The 24,602-nt window shown below is 39.2% G+C and overlaps 1 protein-coding gene across 1 annotated transcript; it reads right to left on the bottom strand.

Moving 5' to 3' along the window:
- Positions 1-254: 254 nt before the first annotated feature.
- Positions 255-19,932, bottom strand: zhx3.L (zinc fingers and homeoboxes 3 L homeolog). Its single transcript, NM_001127855.1, is given in 3 exon segments — positions 255-751; positions 5,751-8,672; positions 19,901-19,932. Coding segments are annotated over 2 exon segments (2,787 nt in total). The 5' UTR covers positions 8,527-8,672; positions 19,901-19,932; the 3' UTR covers positions 255-740.
- Between the last annotated feature and the right edge of the window lie 4,670 nt (positions 19,933-24,602).

Consider the following 24,602-nt stretch of genomic DNA (forward strand, 5'->3'; position numbering starts at 1 on the left):
GGAACAGACAATATATCTAGCCCCATGTCAGATTTTAAAATTTAATATAAAAATAAAATCTGTTTGCTCTTTTGAGAAATGGATTTCAGAACTATTAACTGATGTGTTTTGAAAAAAACTTTTTTTACCCATGATAGTATACCTTTAAGGTTGCCAGCACCGCTTGCAGGGAGAGTCTCTATGCCATCAGCAAATGTATTCTGGTTTCATGTTCTACCCATTAAAGTAAGTAACAAAAACACCAAGCTCTACAATAAGATTTAATCTGTCTTTACTCATTTAACTACATTTTATGTCCATTGGCAAAATAGCAAGGGAAAAAACTTTATTTATAACCAGCTAGTCCAAACAATATTTTCACTAGAAAGTTTTGTAGTAAATTACAAGGACATGGATACTAAATTTTTGTAAGTTTGTAAATGTTATATAAATAAGCTTCTGTACCAACAGAATATATTGAACGAGAAATGGAAATTTGGAAAATTACAAAGCACAAGGATCCCACATCATCTGGAAAAAGTCATAACTTTATACACGCTGAAAACGTCTCTTGCAATGGGAAGGAATTGGCTCAAGGCAATAAGGTCCCAAAATCCCTTTGTACATACTAAACTGCTCCTTCTACTTTTTTTGAATCCAATTTGGTAGTAAAAAATGAGCACTCCAAATTGATTTCCTAATCCCATAAAAATGGAGATGAACAGTAAAAATATTGCTCTTATAAGCCGTCTCTCTTTGCTTTAGTCAGCCTCTGAAAAAAAAAGGGAAATATTTAAAGTTAGTTTCTTACACATAAAATCTGGATATTTTCCAAAATAAAATGTTATATTACTTAAAGGGATACTGTCATGGGAAAAACATTTTTTTTTCAAAATGAATCAGTTAATAGTGCTACTCCAGCAGAATTCTGCACTGAAATCCATTTCTCAAAAGAGCAAACAGATTTTTTTAAATTCAATTTTGAAATCTGACATGGGGCTAGACATTTTGTCAATTTCCCAGCTGCCCCTGGTCATGTGACTTGTGCCTGGCAGGCTGCTGTTTTTCCTTCTCAATGTAACTGAATGTGTCTCAGTGGGACATGTGTTTTTACTATTGAGTGTTGTTCTTAGATCTACCAGGCAGCTGTTATCTTGTGTTAGGGAGCTGTTATCTGGTTACCTTCCCATTGTTCTTTTGTTTGGCTGCTGGGGGGGAAAAAGGGAGGGGGGTGATATCACTAACTTGCAGTAAAGAGTGATTGAAGTTTATGAGAGCACAAGTCACATGACTGGGGGCAGCTGGGAAATTGACAAAATGTCTAGCCCCATGTCAGATTTCAAAATTGAATATAAAAAAAAATCTGTTTGCTCTTTTGAGAAATGGATTTCAGTGCAGAATTCTGCTGGAGCAGCACTATTAACTGATTCATTTTGAAAAAAACATTTTTTTCCCATGACAGTATCCCTTTAAAAATTTCTTGCTACATAATATACTTACATTTGCTGCAAATTGCTGCTTAAGAATGTGTCCAACTGCTTCGAAGCTAACTGCTGCTGCTTTTCACTGTTTTGTAGTTCTTTAAAAGCTGACTACATGCTGAACTGTAATATTACTGGCAGTGGCTGCACTGACCAATGAGAAGACACGAAATTTGTTTATTTGAACGCTGTTTGGCTAACAGCGTAGTAATGGTTTGAAAACCGCCAAGAGCGTTTCAACCTGTATCCATTTATGTTTTCACATTTTAATGTATTACCTTTGTTTCCCATTTTAAAGTTAATGTTTCCATTTGATTGAGGCTTATAAAATAGCAAAGGCTAGAGAATTTTAATTGCAAAAAAATAAATAAATAAAAAGGGGGGGGGGGAGGATAATGATGCCCAAAAGCAAACTAGTTACAGATTTGCTGATTTGTCTCCACCACAATAAAGTACAACAAGAAGTACTTTTACAATTATTTAACAATGTTTCTCTGGGATTGCCCAAACCAGCATCAATGACTGTGCAGAATGATCCCTTTTAAAACCTTACAAACAAAATATAACCACTGCTTAGTTATTTATCAGTTTATAATACACAAAAGCCATGAATATCTTATAAATTATATCCTTATAAACAGTGAGTTCTGATGTCATCAGTTATAAACGGTGAGTTCTGATGTCATTTCTGTCACATGACTCACTGAAACTTGTGTATTATAATAAATAAAGAACCCCAGTTGCAAAATATGAGGATATTAGAAGTTACCTCGGAGTTCCATGACCTTTATAAAAACACTCGGCCTTCTGCCTCGTACTTTTATATGGTCATGAAACTCCTCGGTAACTTATAATATCATTATGTTTTACAAGAGGGGGTACTTAATTCACTATATAGCACAAGATGAACCGCAATATCCAACAAGTGACTGTAGCTTTCATGAAATACATATTTATTTTTAGTCAAAGACAAGCATAGTACAATTTGTGCCATTCCTAGTAAAATTAAACTTTTAATATATAGACACTGTGTTAAACACAGCACCACTTGGTTTGTCATACATTAAAGGAGAACTAAACCCTAAAAATGAATATGGCTAAAAATGCCATGTTTTATGTACTGAATTTTTTGCACAAGTGTACAGTTGTAGCTTGTCAATAGCAGCAATGATCCAGGATTTCAAACTTGTCACAGGGAGTCGCCATCTTGGAAAGTGTCTACGACATGCTCAGTGGGCTCTGAGCAGCTGTTGAGAAGCTAAGCTTAGGGGTTGTCACAAACTATCAAACCGAAAATGAGGTTGGACTTTAATATAAGCTGATGCTACAAGGCTCAGTATTAAATTCTGATGCTAGGTATACTGGTTTCTAAGTTGCCATGTAGTAATTATCTGTATTAATTACTAATCATCCTTATATTGTGACATTTCTATTCTATGTGTACTGTATATTGTAAGTGGGTCCCTAAGCTCAGTAAGTGACAGCAGCACGAGCATGCGCAGTAAATCAGCAGAAAAGAAAATGGGGAGCAACTGGGGCATCTTTGGAGACAGAGATCTTGCCTGCTAAAGTGGTTGCCTTGGGCTGGTACAGAAGCCCAAAACATAATGTACAACATTTCTAGCTAATTCTTTAGCAGATCTGAAATTTCAGCTACCACAATACCCAAAAAGGCCAGTAAAAAAGCACCACAGAGTACAGAGCAGATGCACCGGCTGCGTGTAGTCACACAGAGTGTGGCTGGATGCAAAAATATAAAAATATGCATAGGAAGGAATCCCCCAAAGTGTGAGAACCCCTAAATCCACCAGATTGCAGTAGAAACCCTTGACGGTGGCTGTGTTTTTACAAAAGTCTGCTATCCAGGTGTTTTATCTGCAGCAAAAAGCACGGCTCACTATTAAACCTCTTTCTAGATTTCCAATGGAAGCACCTGGCCCTGGCAGCCAAACGGCTACTGTTCTGTGAGGCTAAAATGTTATTGTTACTTTTAAATACACATCTTTCTTATAAGGCCCTATCCTATTTATCTGAGAAAACATGACTCTTGCAACCAGACAGCTGTTGATGTTGTTATTACCTTTAATAAAATCAAAAGCTTAAAAAAGAATTGCATGGTGTGCAAAAATGTTTGCAGACCCAAAATAGTGTTTTCTGCATGTGATGAATGAATGAAAACACTAAGGCTTGCAGAGTTGTCTACTGCAAATTACAAAGTTGCCCGTACTAAATGTGCTTGAAGCTATGGCTTGGCTCATCTGCACATGGTTTTTAAAGAAATAGTATTGTTTTAATATGTGCCTTTGGGTTATCCTAAATAGAAAAAGGACATTTTAGGAACTAAAGGTGGCCCCCTGGGATCCTACGATTCACGGTGCATATATGAGCCAATTAAACGGACAAAATTCTGTCTTCTATTGCCATACCATGTTACTTCTGGTCAGGTGATCACCGAGGCAGCACGAAAATGGTGGTTCAAGGTAAGAGATGTAATAGGGCAATATTTACAGATATCTATATTGCAGTTTGGTTAGATTTTTTTTTTAAAATGCCACTTAATAGGATATAAACTATTGCTTAGAGAACAAGAAAAACAATCATGACAAGTTTGAATGCAAATTCTTCATTACCACCCGCTGTGTCAGATTGCTACATTTTTTCATGAAAACATCTTGGTTTGCCAGCAGTCACATCTCATATTTTCACCATAGATCACACTGACACGGACGCAATATTTGCTTGCTTTACCTCGCTACTATGGCTGCCACAGACCTACTTCTCATGTGTGAACCTCGCTCTGTCTGCTTTCATCAAGCGTATCTATGGAAAATGTGTCTCTCGGCCTGCGCTGCTATTCACTAAAACAGTTGCTCGCTTCAGAAAATGTACTGAAGCTCCCCAATGAATCCGGGTTTACATTTGTTGCTTGAAGGAACTGCTCAGTGTAAAATTAAAACTGGTTAAAAAGATAGACTTTGCCAAAATATTTTTTTTTTTAACAGTCAGACATTGGTTCACTTCAGTCATTATAGGTTACATTTTTGACTAATGTATTAGCCAGAATAGTTGGAGAGCAACAGAAGAATGTAAAAAGTTTCTGGGGGTGCAAAATATGGGTTCTGTCTGTATATTTGTAGCACCTATGTTGACTGGGAGCCAATAAGAGGCTTTATTTGGCAGTACACACGGTTTTTAGGCAACTAAAGCTTGCATTCAAGCGAGAAATCCAACAATTAGCACCTGCTTTGAGGCCACTGGGGGCAACATGTTTGGGATCAATCTATGTGAACAGTTATGTCCAGGGTGGCCGGACTTCTAGTCAATGAATGACAGGTTAGTGAGATGCAAAGGAGAAAGTTGTGTTCTAGCTAATAAATAAGACATTGGTTCACTCCATCCTTTATAGACTACATTTTAGCTAACTATAATAAAAAGATGTTTTATTTACTTACCCAGTTTTACACTGAACAGTTCCTTTAAGAGTATCTTTTAGCATGACACAGATGGTGGTATTTTGCGGCTGGTCTTTCTTTTTATTTTTGTGGTTGTGGTCTTTTTTTTTTTTTGGTAACATTACCAAACACATTTAAATTGCCATCTGCTTGCTGGGGACACGGACCTAGAGGCTAGACCTTTATTGTTAATATTTTTACATTTCTATCCAGACCCTATGCTACGCATCTCTGATCTGCCACTGAAACTGTTAGTTGTTAATTTACGAGGAAAAGTAAAGTTGCCTCACAAGGAAACTTTGGGCGACTTTAGTAAACTAAGGGCCGCAAGTGCCATGCCGCAGGCCATTTTTCATTCTAGCAGGCAGAAGACAGGGGGAAGTAGTTCAGGGAGATTAGTCGCCCCAAAGAAGAGGCGATTAGTCGACGGGCTACTAAATCTCCCAGTGTGACCTTACCCTTAAAGTAAATCCCTAACAACCAGATAATATTTTAAACTAACTGGAAAGCTGTAGATTAAATAACTCACAAAAACACAATGAATGAAAAATAAAACACATTTACAGAATGCCTTAGAAGAGCTCTTTCTACATCATACTTAAATTTAGTTTTAGGCTGAACTACTCCATTGACTGCAAATAAATACTGGTGATAATGGCTAGGTATTCTGTTTTCCAGGACAGATTAGCAAAACACACAAATAAAAAAAACAAAAGACAAAAAACACAAACCCAGATTAATGCTATACTCAATTACTATTTAGATCTTCATGTAGCTAGAAACCCTACCTGCTATGGGGCTGAAAATAGCATTTACAATAACAGGACAGAGTACTTACCAAGTTGAATGTCGGACTGTTGTTCTGACTGAACTGCACCTATGTATGGCTCCTGTGCTGCTGGCTCCCAGGATTCGCTATTTTCTGACATTTCAGAAACCCCATCGTAAGCTTCCATCGGCACTTCTGCCTTTTCACCAACATCAGAGTGTAGTCCCTCGCTACCGGCATCTGACACAGCGCGGGTGTCTTCCTCCATCCTGCTTGCAAACCAAGACTTCACCTCTTCTGGAGGCAATCCAGTCTTATCACAAAGTCCTTCAAGGTCATAATCATAGACCAACTGATGCTGGCTGTAATAGTCCAAAAGTGGCTTATAGGAAACAGGCTTAGTCTCTGCCATGCCTCTTTTGTAACGTTCATACCATCGTAATTGTCCATTTTTAAAGGAGTACCGGCAGTCCCCAAACCAACGCACAAGATCAGTTCTTGACAACCCTGTTTGTTCAACAAGACGATCATATTCCTCACTGGAAGGCCACTGTGTTTGGATAAACATATGCTTCAAAATATCCCTCTGCTGGGTAGTTTTTTTAACATGCCTGATTTTGGGGGAAGGAACTGCAACAGTCTCACCATCAAAACTCATACTGTTGTCATTCTCACTGGCCACCTCTGTGCCGTCATTAGACTCTGTTACACGAAGAGCCTTAAGATTTATCTTGATTGGATTTACTTTTCTCTCACCAGGGATGTGAACTAGGCTTTCTGCAGAAGGTGACCCAATGCTGTTGGCAATAATCAACTCATCAGAAGAGTCCTCATAATCCTGATCCTCTACTTTTGATTTTTTATTTTCTTCAGCAAGCCTTTTGCGCTTTTCAGCAAACCAGCTGTCAATTTCCCGCCTGGTCATTTTGGTCTCACTCCTTAAACGGTTAACCTCATCTACAGTAGGAAAACTGCTCTGGAAGAAGCTTTTCTCTAGAGCCCTAACCTGCTCAGGAGCCCTTTCCTTGTATTTTGGCGTAAAGTCTGGTGTTGTATTCCAGGAGTGCCTCCTAGATGAGTGGGATGAAGCGGAAACACTTGTTTGCAATGTATAATCTTGTTCTTTTATCATGGAATAAGTAATGTCCGCGGAGGTATCAAGCATAATACTGCTACTGTCAATTGCATTTGCTGCCTTGTTGCGCCAGTGATACCTTTTATCACTAAACCACTTCCTAACGTCCCTTGTATTGAGTCCTGTAATTTTTGTTAACCTTGCAACTTCCCCATGAGATGGAAACTGAGTTCTGTAGAAACTGTTTTTTAGGGCAGTCAACTGTTGCCTGGATTTTTTGGACCTGTTACTGGTGGAGTCAAACAGGCTTTGAGATGACAAGGTAGGTGATGTTGGCGTTAGGGGGCGAGTGGATCCAACAACATGTACATCGGAAGATGAAGACATGGTCTGCGTAGTGGCCTGATGTGCCGTCATGTTTGTGAAGTTCAATGACACAGCTGTACTGGCTCCTTGAATCCCATTCTGAATGATCGGTTGGGTTACAAGTAAGCCACTTGCTCTTTGGGGTTGATTTACAATGTGACCAGGCAAAGATGCTTGAATAAGAGGCTGTACATTATTGGTATTCGTAACAAGTGGAGCATTGAGAACAGTTATCGTTGGTTGAGGCATGGGTTGTGGGATGGACTGAATGACTGTATTGAACATTTTTTTCCTAGAATCTTCAATTTCTTCAGGTGTCCAGCTGATACCTTGTTTTAACCTCTGGGCTGTAAACCAGATTTTTATTTGTTCTTCTGGATATTTTGTCACTACTGTTAAATAGCAAAGCTCTGCCTTTGTGGGATAAGGAAACTTGTTGAAAGAGTTTTTCAAGAAACCGTTGGAATCCATGGAAACGTTATAGGTTGGAATGCTGCTTAGGGGAATCATTACTTTAGGGAGGTTTTTAGGTGTATGTGGCTGTGTAATATGTGGAGATTTCAGTGCAACAGATGGTTTAGTCAGAACCGGTGAGATTATTGTTGGAAGTTTGGGTTGCATTACCGACTGGGCAGAGTTTAGCGATAACAGTTGCGTTACCCCAGTTTGCAGAACTGGAACTGTGCCTATGATTGATCCATTCACTGGAGAAGAATTCATAACTTTGTTGATAACTTTGTTGACTACTTTGTTGCCAGGTAGCAAACCATTGCTTGACAGGTGGTGGGGCTTTTTCTCCACTTCTTCTGATAAATGGTTGGAATCTTTAATAGTAACTATTTTTTTTGTCTCAGCCTTGTTTTTCATAATCTTCATTATAGGTGTTTTTGTAATGGAAATTTCAGAAAACTCGTCAACACTTTGCTCAGGAAGATGCTGATGCATGATTGGGTCTGAATTACGGTCAGTGAGGCTTTGTTCAACAATAGTGTAATTCTCATGCTTGGCCACACTCCAAGCAAGGTTTGACTCAGAGTGATTTTCAGCATTGTGAGCTGCCAATTCTTTAGAGTCCTTTACAAGGAAGCTGCAGGCAATACAGACATATGAAGGATCTTCTTTGAATCCAGTGTGTTTTAGAACCATGTGTTCAATAAATGGTTGTGTGTCATGAGAACCAAAATTACAGTATTTACAGAAATACTTGTCACCACCAACATTTTCATGCCCATTAGACTGTGCCTCATTATTGCCGTCACTCAGATCTGTAGCTTGCAGGATCTCTGATCCTTCTTGCTTTGCAGACTTGTCATTGAAGTCTTCAGAAATATCTGTGCTTCTGTCTGGTGCTAGCGTTTTAAGAGGTATCATACAAGGGGTGGTGGATTTACGTTTGCTGGCCATGACTAACGTTGAGCCAGCAAATTAATTTCTGAAAGCAAGCCAATGTCCCCAGTTTTAGAAAGGACAAAATTCCAGTTGATCTGTGAAGCATTAGGTGTTTCTGTTAAAGCATGACTGGTGCCTGCTCAGCTTTGTCCAATTCAAGTCTACAATGGGGGAAAAAAATCTAATTATTATCCAGATAAAAGAAAAACAAAGAATTGAAGAATTGACTCACTTGGTTTCACAGTTGGCTAATGCCACACAGGCTGATTCGTAGCCTGCAGAAAAAACATAAGCAGATGCCCCTACACCAGCATCAGCCTTCTTTCTGGCCTGCACCCATATTGGGAAATTGGGTGTGTCTGCGTGTGCCTGCAGCAGCCCGACAAAATAGTTCCGTGTGCAGACAAGGAAAAAGGACAATACTTGGCCTACGTTTTTACACAGGTCGAGAATCAGCCCTATGTGGCATTAGCCTTACTGACACAGAGGTTTACTGCACAGGCTTGGTATCTCTGAACTACATATAAAGTACACAGTAAAAGTCCAAACACACAAACACTATTATTTGTTTCTGTTCCAACTCTGGAAACAATACAGTAGAAAGTTAAAGTTTTCTTCCAGATCTGTTAATCATCAGGCTTCTGCAATATTGTTAAAAAAGTCAGTAGTTGTACAGAAATATAAACAGCCAATTATGGGGGGGAGAAAGAGTAGTTAATGGTGATCTCTACCTAATTACTAAAACAGGACCAATACTGGTTACCAAGTAAGATACATGAACAAGTTTTCAAGTGTCCGATATACCCAAAGAAAGACAAGTAGCTCTGTCAGCATTTTCAACAGATTTCCAAAAACAATAACCTTAACCTCCCCTCCTCCCCCCTGGGGAGATGCCCCAGACTCCATACTTACCCCTTGCCGCAGATTCTTCCAGCTGTTGCACGCATCCATGGTAAGCTGACTGCGAGTTCGGCAATTTCCGTGCAATTCCACGCATGCGCAGTTGCGCGAACCGCTCCAACTGCGCATGCGCAGAAATACCGATCTCCCAGTCAGCTTACAGAGGATGCAGAAAATAGACGCGTGGAACTTCGCTTGAAGAATCTACAGCGAGGGGTAAGTAGGGAGTATAGGGCATCTCTCTGGGGGGGGGTTACGGGTTTTTTTCAGAACAAGTTTATTTCTCCTTTAAGTACAATGGGAGGAATAAATATAAGCAATTAATACTTTTAGCTGTGTGACAAAGAAATCAACAACTTATGGAGTTTGAAACCAAGCTCAGTGTTCTCTATGCCAACTGAATAATCTTTAGACTTAACTAAAGTAAGCATTGTCTGGGAAAACTGCTGCAGCATGCTGGAATGCCAGCAAACTCCACAACACAATAGCCTTCAACTGAAAAAGTAATTGGAAACACAAACATTTCAGTCTGTGCCACTGGCGACTCCTGCAATAAAAACTTTTTTTTTTTTGCATTACATTCGACTAAATAGGGCCCAAAGAACAACAAAAGAACAACACATTCTACCATCTACACAGCATGGAGCAGAATGAAGACCTTGCATATACTGGCATAAAGACAATGTGCCCTGAGAACAAAGGTGGTCATACTTTCAATCCATTTACAATATTAACAGCAGCAATACAGCTTCCCAATTCCTTCAGAGTAGAAGCACATTATCAGATATATATACATACACACACACACACACACACACACACCTCAACACAATGAATAAATATAAAACCTATAGCAATTGCAGTGAGGCACATCTTAGAGGACAATAATCTAAGATCATAGTGACATCCCAATAAGAAAAGGTTTCAGAAAAAAAAATGGTAGCTATATCGGTTACTGATCAACCAACAGCTTTTTTTTTTTTTTTTTGCATTTCATTTTGCAATGCTTAGGACAGAAAAAAATTCAAATTCTGTGCACATCTAACAAACAATTGAATTATAAGTAAGTAGTGTAAAATTGTGCCAACACAAGAAAAAGCCATTGGAACCCTGGAGCACCTTTAAGCATGTTAATATACAAGATTACTTTAAATAAAAAAATGGGACCTCATCCCATTTTATAGACCTAAAACCCCTCAGTGACGCCTAACATCCTTACATTTTACAATGTGGGTACATTATTCCCTACTACAAAAAGGTTTCCTCTGCCCACTACAGGTGAGAACTTTCTATGCTTTCGGTCAAATTTGTGAGCAAATTTAACAAGTAAAGGCTTATGAACATGCTCATAAACGACATACTCCACAATGTTGTTACTATTTGTTCTGGGAAATCCTTGGACATTTCCTAATGTCTTTGCCTGGAAGTCATTCAGCAAGCAATCTGACTTTCCACATAACACCGGTGTGCAGAAAAATCTGACTTGTGACCCATGCAACAGTATTGGGGGGGGCACAGAAAGGCCTACCCAACTGCAAGGGTCAGTGGGACCCTAGCAACTATGTAACAATTTAAAATTTAGAATTGCTCAAGCTTCTATAGATTATAGGAGGACAAAACTATATATATATATATATATATATATATATATATATATATATATATATATATATATATATATATATATATAATAGTAGGAAAAAAAGACTTTAAAGACCTGAACGTTCCGAAGTCAAGGTCTGTGACCCCATGCAGGTGCATTGAATAGGGTACTTATCATTCAGCACTACCTAGAACAGTTACAGACACAGAGCTTGCACTACTCTAATTGTTATTTATTGAACTATAGAATCTATTATCCAGAATAATTGGGTGTTTTGCATCACCATACCTTAAGTTTGCTAAAAAAATAATTTAAACTTAAAACAAACCCAATAGGTACTGTTTTATAACTACAGAGAAAAAGGAATTTATTTTTATAAATTAGAATTATTTGGAAATATGAGCATCCATGGGAGGAGACCTTCACACAATTCAGAGTTTTATGGATAAGGGGATTCATGATAACAGATCCCATTCCTGTACTTATATATCTGGCCCTCTTCTATTCATTCATCTTCCAGTCTATCATTCAAACCACTGCAAATTGTCTCAGAATAGCACAGTCAACATGGCGCTAAGAGTTAATTTAAAGGAACAGTAGCACCAAAATTTTTCAAGGTTTTAAAGTAATGAAAATAAAATGTACTGTTGTGCTGCGCTGGTACAACTGGTGTGTGCTTCAGAAACTCTACTATAGTTAATTGAAATAAGCTGCTGTATAACCATGGGGGGGGGCAGCCATTCAAAGCTGAAAAAGTAGAAGAAAAGGCACAGGATACACAGCAGAGAACAGATAAAGTGTTGTAGTATACAATGGGATTCTTCAGAACTTATCTGCAAACTGTTGTGTATCCTGTGCTTGAATGGCTGCCCCCATGGCTACAGATTCATATAGTAGATCCACCGCACACCTGTAATTAACACACTGCTTGATGAAAGGAGGAAAAACCCCGAAACGTTGATTTTGTTGGTGGCACAATAAAAGGGTAAATTCCCCAACTGCAGAACAATATAGTGTGCGGATCCGTGGGGTTCATTTTTGGGGGTTCATTTTTGCCCCCATGGCTACACAGCAGCTTGTTCATATAAACTATTGTTGTATTTCTATAGCAAACACAACAATTTTGCAACAGTACACTATATTGTTATACCTTTAAAACGCTTTAATTCTTTGGTGTTACTGTTCCTTTAACACTAAATTACCCCTTTAAGTGAAGGGACCATCAGGCAGGAAGAGAGCCAAGTCTGAACTTGCTCAGTAGGTGTTAACCAAGATAAAATGCACACAAATCAGGACAGCAACATAGGTGTAGGAACAGGTCATCTAAAATACGGAGGAGTAATTATATACAGTACTCACTCGTTAGGCTCTTCTGCGAAACAGGAGTAAATAAAAGTCCCACAAGAACTACACATGTAAATCAGGACTTAATATTAAAAAGGTTTATGAGCTATAGGGAAACAAAAGCCTACATTTGGATAATAAAAGATTTTAATATACAGTGTAATGATCACTACTGTTGAAACTGTATGCACAAGGGAAGCTGCCCATTTGTCATTAAACAAAAGACACTTGTAGGCCAGCTATCACACATATGGTATATATTGGCAGGCAGACTCAAGACAGGCACATGCTCAATATTTTACTATTTCATACTTCAATGCGGTAAAAGCAGAAGAACAGACAAGAAAGAGTTAAAAGGACTAAAAGGAAGGCCTCCATTTTGGCTCGACAAAGCACACCCTTTAAAGCAAAATGGCTGAATTCAGCTTCGCTGGCTTTGAGACGGTAGTTAAGAGTTCAGGCTGCTAGATCAGATTAACTGGGAGGGAAGCTGCCTTAATCTTTTTTTTTTTTTTTCTTAATGATACTACTTGGAAATATTACAGCGATATGTTTAAATTCAGCAAAGTTAAAGTTCTGACCTGAATGAGTTAACGGAAATGCAATAGCTAAGTTGGACAAGTCTAAGGCAAGAAATACTGTTTTTTTGGCTTTGAATGAAGCTTTCGGTTGGCGTTTTTTTTTTTTTTTGGACGCCAGCAACAGCAGCACCAACAAAGGTCAGTGACAGGGTTGACAAAGCAGCTATAAAAAGGCTGGGGGATGGGACGCATGGATGGGGTACATTTACAACACTAATGATCCTTCACACACACAATTCATGGAGGGAAGAGGCTGCACTGCCGTATAAATAGATGGACGTTAATTTTAAGTTACATACAGCACTGTGCTAAACATACGCTGGGGCCCAATATAAGGGTGGGTGACGGACACTGCGTAAATTACTCACAAATCATCTTTCCAAGTTCCAGAAAGCCAAATCCAATAAAACCTAGCAACCAGGTGGTAGCACTGCCTTGCTTTATGGCAAGGATTAACGTTATACATATTAGGCTCTTAACTAGTACTTCACAAGACACAGGGCAGTAATAATTACTGTTTTTTTCCGCTTTACTATGTTGCTGTCTGGAGATGACCCTGAGTGACTGTATTTCAGAGAAAGAGACAAATATTGGTAAAATTAACATATCAAATCTAAACCTATAATGTAAGATGAACAAAACTTGTTTTATTTTGCATCAGCAGTACAACTTTGCTGCACCTCCTTAATTTACCATGAACATTTCCATCAAATTGCAAAGATCAAACAAGCGAAATGAGAGAAACCCCAACAAAAAAACAATATTGACCTAGAAACCTCCAGACCATTTCAGTTCTAGGTGGGTAAAGAGAAGTTCACCTAAAACCATTATCCAAGTCAGTCCTGAGAGATATGAGGCTTATGCCAATTCAGTCAGGGCAAGGGCCAAGTAGAAACATCACATCTCAGCAGAGAAGAATAAAAAGGTCAAACATCTGGACTGCTTCATTATCTGAAAAGCACTTTTTTTAATAATATGATTAATCCTAAATTCTATATAAATACATGTTAATAAATTCTAAAGTACCACAAACTTTTGTAGGTAAATATTTAATAAGTATTTCTTCAGCTAGTTCTCTGGTCCTCTCTGGTTTTCAGATAGTTCATCAGAAATAAAGACTTTTAGTAATCACTTTCTTATTTCTGACCGTTTTTCTAATATTAAAGTGTAAAGTTTTCCTTTTTAACCTTCTTATGTCTTTCTAAAGTAACTGTGTGTGTGTGTGGGGGGGGGTCATCAACTCTTTAAAAACTGTTCTAAACGGATACACCAGTTGATACATTTCTTATCTTTGTCCCTGTTGAGCACAATCCATGAGTTTCATTATGGGCAGCTGTTATAATACAATAGTTGCTAATATTCCACACATGCTGCTGAGAAATGTATCAACTAATGCAGATTCTGAACAGTTACAATTTTGCAACATTTAGTTGATTCTCAGAAGTATCTATGGAATATTAGAAACTATTGTATCAATTCTAACAGCTGCCTTTAATGTAACCCACAGATTCTGCTCAGCAGGGACAAAGATAAGAAATGTATCAACTAAAAGTATCTATTTACAACAATAACAGATTCGGCGACCCTCTCCCAGAGCTGCTTTATAAAGACAAAAGAAGGTGAATCTTAACACTTCAATATTGACAAAACAGTCACACATAGAAAGAAAATGAAAAAGTCTATTTCTGGTGAACAATCTGAAACCAACCGAACAGCAAAAAGCATTTGGATGGTAAACAACCCCTTTAAAGGTGGCCATAGAGGGGCAGATTAAAGCTGCCAATATCAATCCTTTAGGGCTGAACTCCACCGGCATTCAGCAAGTCCGATATAGTCGCAGGCTTCAAAATATAAGGGGACGCGATAAAAAATCGTAGGTAAAAAACTACACGGTTAGACTGTTGGATGAAGACGCTGCTTTCTGCGTTCACATCAAACAGTCGTGATGAATGTAATGTAGTTTTTACCTGCAACTTCTTCAATATCTGCCCGTGTAGGGTGTGTTGCGACGGGTCTCCCTGATCAATATCTGACCAAGATATCGAACAGGCAGGTTTAATGTTTCTTTGCAAAAAGAGGGCCGCATTGGTTAGTTGATGAGGTCCTCCTCTGGTCGGACCCTTTTTCCTTTGTTGTCATCAGATCTTTCAGCCCTATCGATATCGACCCCCCTTTGGTGGGCATATTGGGTTAAGATCTGCTTGATTGTCGACCTTGCCAAACGATCGGATTTTATCCTGTATGGACAACTTTACACAGAAATAAACCAATCTTGCAGATCTGTTATACACTGGTGCCTTTTAATTACTTTACTGTAAAGCTGTCAATACATTTAAAGATCCACTCATTTGGCAAGGTCACCTTTAGGTGGCGATATTGGGCTGATCCTTTTGTTTGCCCCTCAGTCTAAACCAGGGGTGCCCAAAATGTTGATCGGGATCTACCAGTAGACCTTTAGCTGGTGATCAGTAGATCTCAAGACACTGTTAACAAACAGCTTGACTAAATTAACCTCCTGTTTTATGCTTTTCATTCAGATATTTATTATGTTATAGTTACATAAGAAATAGTTGTTTGTTAAATATAGCAATATTCACTTTCTTATAAACCAATATTTAAGTAATATTTTCCATGGAACAGAATGCTAACAATGCTTTTATGGATGTAGATCATAATGGGAAAACATCAGTAAAAGTAGACCCGGCGTTAGTAAAGTATGGGCAAATGATTGGATCACAATGATGGTAAAAACATGCCGAGCTAATGAGGCCATTGCACCATCAGGACTTTGATATCAGGCCAGATATTGATGAGGCAATCGAAAGATCCGAATCTGCAGCTTTTATCTTGTATGGTCACCTTAATCCCTTGGTAAATGGAGGGTCCAATGTCAGAAGACGTTAAAGCTGAAATAGAATATTACAAAACACCCACACCCTTTGCTTTGACCAATGATTATAAGGTTTATAATCAAAAAAATATCTTCCAATTCATGGCAAGTGTATGGTCATCCTAATTCAAACATATACGCCATATATTGTATAAAATAATGCATCAGTTTACAGAAGGGGTGAAAAAAGGCAGATCACATACTAATGGGACATTATGAACTGAATCAGTAGATTACCATCGTCCAGAATGGTCCAAACAATATCATATCATCACTTTTCTAGTTAAATACCATCAGTCAGATGTTAATTAAACCAGCTTGGAAACTGTTTTTTAGGGCAACAATGTGTTTTCTTTCCATGTAATTCACCAAAGTTACAGTTACCAAAGTTGGTAAAAATCTGGGCACCCATTTTAGGGAGTCAGCAATAAAAAATACAAATCACATACATTAACTTGCAGTGTTATCAGAAAAACTATAAATCTAGAAAGTCTTCATTATTTTGTGTTTTAATTGTTTGCAGTAGTAATTTACCTATTTGCTGCCTGCAACTGAAAAACCTATAATTTTGTATAATTTGTATTTCTTATTGTTTAATCGCTATTTTCAGACATACTTGCATTAATCTTTCATACTAATGCCTGGTTGCTAGTTTAATTAAAACCCAACATCCAGTTGAAATGTCAAGCCTAAAGTTGCAGACCAAAAAATGTATTATATATATATATATATATATATATATATATATATATATATATATATATATATATATATATAGTTATTAGCGTGTTTGTTTTTTCATTGTTTTTAAAATTAGCTGGGAGTTTTTCAGAAGCAGTTTCACTTCAAATAGCTGTTATTTCAACAAGCCAAAACAAAAACAATATGCATCTAAAGTGTGCTTATCCATCGGGTTGGAGCAAAGAGAAAAGACATTCATGTGACCTATTATTCACTTGCTGATCACTAGTCCAACTGCATACTGTTTTTGGAGGTGGAGGGAGGCGTCCCTCCATTCCTGATCCTAAACTATGAATGAAAAAAATTCAATACGCATGGTCAGATGCCTGCAAGTGAGCAGAGTGCAGTGAAGCGTGTGTAACAGATTACCCACAAAGTCAGCTTCGATGACCAGAAAAGAATGAGTTGGAACAGATTGAGGCCAACAGACTCTGAAGCACTTGGAGGCCCACATTACAATGGCAGCAAGAAACACTGGCCCATTAAAAACAAATGCATTCAGCAGAGAAAAAAAATTCTTATGCACTAAAATCAACAGAAAATAGTTGATTCCTACATTTGTTCATTTCTTATCATGTAGAAAAATAAATTATAATAATAATTTCCTGTATAGCAACTGTAAACTCAATTTGCACTTTTTTGGCTAAACACTCCAAAACACATCCTAATTAGTCTTTTACTTTTTACCATTTTTGGGGGGTCTGCATTAGAGCCCCCAGTTGAGACCTTCTAGCATAAGCACTGCCTTTGGTATCTGGAACATGAACCATAGTCACTTTCCCCTGCATTATACTTTAAAAAACAAATAGATCACAAATAATTAAAATGTTGCGAGTAGATAAGTATGAGGCAGGGGCTGATGTCTAACTGCTACATAAAAATGTCAGTATGATAAAAAAAAAAAAAGAGAATAATAAATAATACTATTTAGTGAATTGGATCAGATCAATACAGTTAAAAAGGCCAATATGCTGGTTGGCATAAACTAAATATATATATATTTTTTTAAAATTATTTCTGATCCTACAAAAAAAGTTTCAGTGGGATGTTAGAACTAAGTATCTGAGCTGCAATATACAATAGAGTTTAACTAACCACAGACTTGTGCTTTCACAATGTCAATATAAGTTTAAGAGGCTATGTTGGTATGTTGGGGCAGCATGTGGCCTAATTACAAAGCACAGCACTCAAAAGTAACCAAAACAGTTCCATGTGCTATTGCTCTAAGAGGACTTATCAAATTCCTATGTGTCTAGAAACACAGACAACACAGGTAGGAACTCATTTAACTCTTTACTTGGGGAGAAGCAGCACTTCGAAATTCCTGCTGTCCCAATTAGTTTATTTAATGTTGTTTACACTCCCATGTACACAGCTGTTAAATTTACAGACCAAAACAAAAATGTATTTATTTTTACTCTTTTTAGATACAATTATTTATACAGCTTATAGACATTCTGAGAAGGGTCCCACCCTCACCTTAGCCCTGCTGCAGTCAGCAATTCCCCATACCTCTGTGTCTATTCATCCGATGAACACACCATACAAAATAAAGGCACGGATGACAGACAGGAGCCATTTTGTCGACCTGACCTGTATGGCCTTTACCTGATTCAGAGCCTCATACCGTATTAAACTTTTATACACAAAGCCAAACTGTGTTGACCAATACCCTGTTAGTGTTTTAAACACCACAAATTACTATACAGCCAATACTAGACAGACCACAGACTTCATTGTGTGTAGATGTAATGTACACAGTAGTATGTCAATAATACAAAGCATCCTACTTATTAGTAACTTTTGATTTCTTTAGTACTTGTCTGTGCAGTTAATACCGGAGTTTAGTCGTACAAATTGGTGCTTTCAGTTTACGGAATGGAACCTATGAAAGATGCCACCTAAAATATAACAACTAGCAAAATGGCTAAAATACAACAACCAGCCTTCAGCTGTTACGAGTATGCTGGTATTTGTAGTTAAAAAAGCCAAAACCATTAAAATCACCAAACTGGACCGATATACAGCTTGTTTTGCATCTACAGCACCCTGCTGACCATCACAGAAGTTTCTGCAGATCTTATAATTGATTCAAAAGCACTGCTCATTTTAAACAGACAGGTGAATGAAAACATACATTTTCCCATGCAATTTCAAGCTTTCCTGTCCATTTAAAAGGTTGATTTCATCTAAAGTCAATTTACCTAGAGAGTAAACCAAAATCAGAATGAAAGGACCTCAGCACCACAGGTGGCAATACTGGTTACTTAGCCAACATGTTACCCCAACTTCTTGCTGGTGTGCAGAGCACCCCCATAGACACAAAGATTTTTTCTTTGGTGAACGACCAATTTTAGCGAAATCCGACCAATCCGACAAATCATCGTGAAGTTATTGGGAAGCAACCATCATACATCTTACGATTTTTCGTCTGACATCGGTCCCATCGCAATCTATCTACGTCTGCAGGGCCAAGCAGGCAGCTCCCCTCAGTTTTTCTGCCAATATCGCCTAAAATGGTCTTTTTAGTTGATGGACAAATCGTACATTTAAGCGATCATTTCTAAATAATCGTGGTCTCACGAGATAACGAAAAGATCTTTTAAAAATGTTTACATCTATGGCCAGCTTAAGGTTTGTCCCAAATATGGCAAAGTCTTCCTTTATATTGGCTGTGCCCACCACACTGAGGGGTCTTCCATTAGACACAGGGAGGAGGCGGAATAAAGTTTTGTGGGGTACTTAGGGGTGGCCTACAGACAACAGCCATCTCCATCAATTTGGGGGGGACAAAATATTCGCCTGGGGTGTCTCGAACAAAGCAGCCAGTGACAATAGTGGTGGTGCACACACAGCAGTCCATTTATTATGTGGGGGTTCCACAAACAGGAACCCCATCCCTCACTTTGATAATCCTCAAGGCAGCCCCTTCCCTCAGCCAGTGGTTGTCCCTTCAGGATTCAAGCAGCCAGTGGGGTTCTCCTTAGGGGCTGCCCAGTCCGTCACACTAGGTCCCCCCATTCCCTCATACTTGGTTGATCCCTCACGGCAGCCCCTTCTCTCACAGTGCAGTGCCCCTCCCATCTCAGGGCAACCCCTCGTCTCCCTAAAGCCATTTGCGACAGAGCAGGTCATTCCCCTACAATGAAAGTCTCCCCACGCGGTGCCGCCACACTCACAAACTCACTAAGGGGGACTCTCTCTCTCAGCCAGTTATTCACACTAACTCGCACCTCACAAAATTCTCATTTACACCATTCGTGCCTTTTTTTTTCCAAGGCCAGCAGCATGCCCCGCTTGACGCCCCACCCCTGGGATCCACGTACTTACCCCTTCCCGGTTCCCTCTACCTCCTCTCCCCCCACTCTCAAACGTTTCAGGTCCCGGGAGGAGGCGGAGACAATTCAGCTTGGCTGTGTGAAACCCATCTGGATGCGCCGATTGGTCGCTCTATACCCACGTGACCGCCTCTAGGCTCAAGGATGGGCAAACACAGTCCAGCGCCAACCGAGGCCTTGCAATGGTGTCCACGTGAGTGAGCAAAGGGCGGGGCTAAAGGGCACCACACTAGCTTTCCATGCACAAATGCAAAACCCACGAATCGAGTTGTTGTTAACGTGGTCATACGTTAGTGAGACCCTCAAATGGTTGAACTAAACGAGGACGCGCTTACGCATGCGCGTCCTAGTTTGCGCACGTTCTTGCGCCTTCGTTTGCGGGGAGTGAGAGAAGTTGCAGGCTGGGTTGCCTGGGGCATCCGCAGGCATTGGCAGACACTAGCCGCTTTACTAGATATAAGGAGCTCTCAGTAAACAAGATTCCTTGAGAAAGAGAGAGCGAAATAGTCCTTGTATATCACCAAGAAGCAGCAGTGTTAGGGACTGTAGTTTGGGAAAAGATGCCCTTGAACTTATAGGGAGCCAAAAAATGTATTAACTTCAGGTTACACCCCAATGAAAACACCAACGTGGTCTGTAATTGTTCACCAGATGCACAGCTGAACAATGGCAGCTGCCATTTTAGGGCAGGTTACTGTTTGTCTGATGGGCCACAGTGGTGTTTGGTGACTAGAAGCATCAAGGTTGCCAGTTTGTGTGTTTTCAAGCCAAATCGGGCTAGTAATTTAAAGCCCAGGTGGGTTTTGAAAGTACAAACCAGCCGAAGGCCAAAAAAGTAGACCAAATCCATACCTTGGCTGGTTTGTACTTTCAAAACCCAACTGGGCTTTAAATTACTAGCCCGATAGATCTCTATTTGAAATTGTATATGTATTAGGGCCTTATGGGGCCCCTATACCTCCTGGGTCACACTCTGTAGTTACACCCCTGGTGACGGGCGAATCTGTCCCATTTTGCTTCATGGGAAAATTTGTATGGGAAAGTTATATTTTAACATAGATTTATTTATTATTTTAGAATTTTTTTTCACTGCACAAATTGTGCTATTTTTGGGCTACTGGAAGTGTCTCTTGGCTAGTTTTGGGCTGGTTTTGTAGCTGATTTAGGCTGGCTTTGAAAATTAGACCTGGCAACCCTGAGAAGCAGGCTCACTGAGTCCAGGACCAGGTCACTTATCATTACGCATGGTCCTTCTTCTCACTGATCACTGCTGTGGAGCCTCAAGTTGCAACACAGTCAAACACAGCCTTCTACACAGACCGGTATTTGTTGCTTAGGGAAGAATGGCCTCTTTTGGGAGTCTTGTTCAAGCAATTGAGGGCCTGTACAATGACTTAAGTGCTCTTATTTCTAAAAGGAGAAAGAAAAGGTTGGTGATATTGTATAGGGGTATCCAGGCATGGAGTATATTTGCACTGGCCCAGCAGGGAGGTTTGGATTCAAAATAGCCATTTTAATTACATAAAGGCCCGAACAGCTCCATAACACAGTACTGGGGAGAGGTCACATACCATAAATGAATAAAAAGACAGTACAGAGGATGCTTTAGAAGTGATAATTGAGTTTCCTGCTAGTATCACTCTGCAGCTGGCCAATACACATTCAGATATCGATCATAGGTTTCAATGCAATGATCTAAAACTAACATTCAGATTTAATGGTTGGATTAAAGTAGGAAAAACAACAAATCAAACTATGTTCTGCCCATTAATTATGAGAAAGTTGTGTTCCAGAAATAGTAGTGACGGTCACCCATGGATATCATCACATGCAGAGATATTATCATAATCCAACAGAAGTTTTGTAATCTGTCTGACTGACTGAATGGCCGATAGCCACGGTACAAAAATTGTCGGGACTAATACCCCCAAACATGGTCGTGCGCTTATATTGGTATGTGTATGGCCAGCTTAAAGGACAAGGAAAGTGTAGATGCAAGTTTAGCTCCATTGAAAGGCACACCTCCTTTCTCTTTTGTAGTGCAGTTAATTATCATAATCGTCCTGCCTTTTTATCTGCGTCCATTAAATGCGTCCATTTTCACAAAACCGCAGACAAAAAGAAAAAAAATTCCCATCATGCAGCTCTCCTTCTCTAAGACCATGACTGGGAGCATGCACAGAAGACATTCTTTCTAATCGGCACATGTGCTCAAAAGATCCATGGATGTGATTTCTGTTATTTTTTGCAGGAGCGCTCGCAAACACTGACCCCTATTATATTTTCGTGCATGCGTAGAGCATCGATGGCAGACATATTGATGAAGTCGGAAAGGAAACAGGGTGCCCGCGACGGAGCGCAACAAAATATACTATGGCACCATAAGGGAAATGTACAGTATTTTAAAAAATAAACTTAGCAATTTACTAGAGCAAGGGGGACTTAATTAAATAGCAGTGACTTGATCTAAAGGTTGGGTACAGGCACTCACAGTGGACTCTGGCTCTGAGTGTTGCATTTTGGTACCAAAAGCTACCATGTGTGCCTGCAGGCTAATGCAATGGTGGAGTCAAAAATAGTCAGCACAACCTTGTTAAATCTTCTTACTTTCTTTATATGGGTGCAGGTTCTCCAGTGGCCACTTTTCACCAGCAAATACAGTCAAAGTACGATATGAACAGCACCACAATTCTTGTAAAAGTTAAAATGCCTTTATTGCTCAAGTGACGGGCATTACCGCGGTAATGCCCGTCACTTGAGCAATAAAGGCATTTTAACTTTTACAAGAATTGTGGTGCCGTTCATATCGTACTTTGGCTAATACAATGGTTCCAGGTTAGGGTTGCAACCTTTTCTGGAAAAAAATACCGGCCTTCCTATATATTAATCTTTTCTCCCTATTAATAACATTGGGATCAACCATCATTTTTACCGGCCAGGCCAGTAAAATACCAGCCAGGTGCAGACCAGGTAAGCGTCAGATTGCTGCGTAGCGGCTGATTCTTGGCTTGCGTTTTTCAGCAGGCAAAGTTTCAGCCCCTGTTGCATTGGCCTAAAGGCCAACTTGAGCCCTTGAAAAAATCAAATACTTTCTCTTGTTGCTAAAGCAGTTTCACCTTTCACCCCCTAGGGTGCAGCTCTGTCCATCCCCCATCTCCCTGCCAGCCAAGGGAGGTGCTGGTATGGCAGACAGGATTTGTTTGTGTACTGGGTCCCTTAAATGGCTGATAATAGGACTGAATAGTCATTTCCTGACCAGACACGCATCTAATTTATGTGTGCAAGGAAGTATCAGCTGATAAGTTGTAGAGAAGGATTTAATCAATGTCCCTTAAGGGCTGGGACACACTGGGCGATTTGGGGAGATTTAGTCGCCTGGCCGCAACCGATCTTCCCCGAATGCCTCCCCTCGCTCTGTGCCTGGCTAAAATGAAAAATCGCCTGCACTAATCACACGCGGCGATTCGTTTTCCGAAGTCACCCGAAGTTTCCTCGCGAGGCAACTTCGGAAAACAAATCGCCGTGTGTGATCAGCGCCGGCGACTTTTCATTTTATCCAGGTGCAGAGCGAGGGGAGGCATTCCGGGTTATTTCTAATACGTAAAGGCCATCTCCCATAGAGTCCATTATAAGCAAATAGGTAATTTTTTCAGTAAAATCCTTTGATCATATACTTTCCATTTCATATTTGTTACCATTTTTCTAATATTGAAGCTCAAAGTTTCATTTTCACCTTCTTATATCTTTCTAAAGCAGCTCTGGGGGGGGACCAACCCTGTAAACCAGGAGTGCCCATTCTTTACTAATGCAAGGTCTACTTTTAGTGATGTTGTCCTATTATGATCTACACCCATGATTATTGTTAGCATTCTGTTCCATGGAAATTTTTACTTAAATATTATATCAATTTATAAGACAATTTATATTACTATATTAAAAAACAACTATTTATTATGTAGCTTTAACAGAATAAATATCTGAATGAAAAGAATAAAACAGAAGGGTTATGTAGTCAAGGTGTTTGTTGACAGTGTCTTGAGATCTACTGATCACCAGCTGAAGGTCTACGGATAGATCTCAATCTACCTTTTGGACACCCTGCTGTAAACTGTTCTAAACTGATACGTTAGTTGATACATTTCTTATCTTTGGCCCTTATCAACAGAATCCCTGAGTTTCATTAAAGGGATGGCTCACTTTTAAGGTAACTTTTATTATGTTATTGAATGGCTTATTCTAAGCAACTTTTCAATTATTTATTTTTATCGTTTTTGCCTTCTTCTTCTGACTTTTTACAGCTTTCAAATGGGGGTCACTGACCTCCATCTAAAAAAGTGCTCTTTAAGACTACACATGTAGAGTTATTGCTACTTTTTATGACTCATTTTTCTATTCAGACCCTCTCCTATATATATATTCCAGTCCTTTATTCATATCAGTGAATGCTTGCTAGGGTAATTTAGAGCTTAGTAACCAGATTGCTGAAATTGCAGATCAGAGAGCTGCTGAATAAAAAGCTAAATAACTCAAAAGCCACAAATAATAAAAAAATCAATTGCAAATTGTCTCAGGATATCACTCTCTACATCATACTAAAAGTTAACTCAAAGGCGAACAACCCCTTTAAAGGCAGCTGTTAGTATTGATACAATAGTTGCTAATAATCCACAGATGCTGCTGAGAAATGTATCAAC

The sequence above is a fragment of the Xenopus laevis genome, chromosome 9_10L (assembly GCF_017654675.1).
Source record: "Xenopus laevis strain J_2021 chromosome 9_10L, Xenopus_laevis_v10.1, whole genome shotgun sequence".
NCBI lineage: Eukaryota > Metazoa > Chordata > Amphibia > Anura > Pipidae > Xenopus > Xenopus laevis.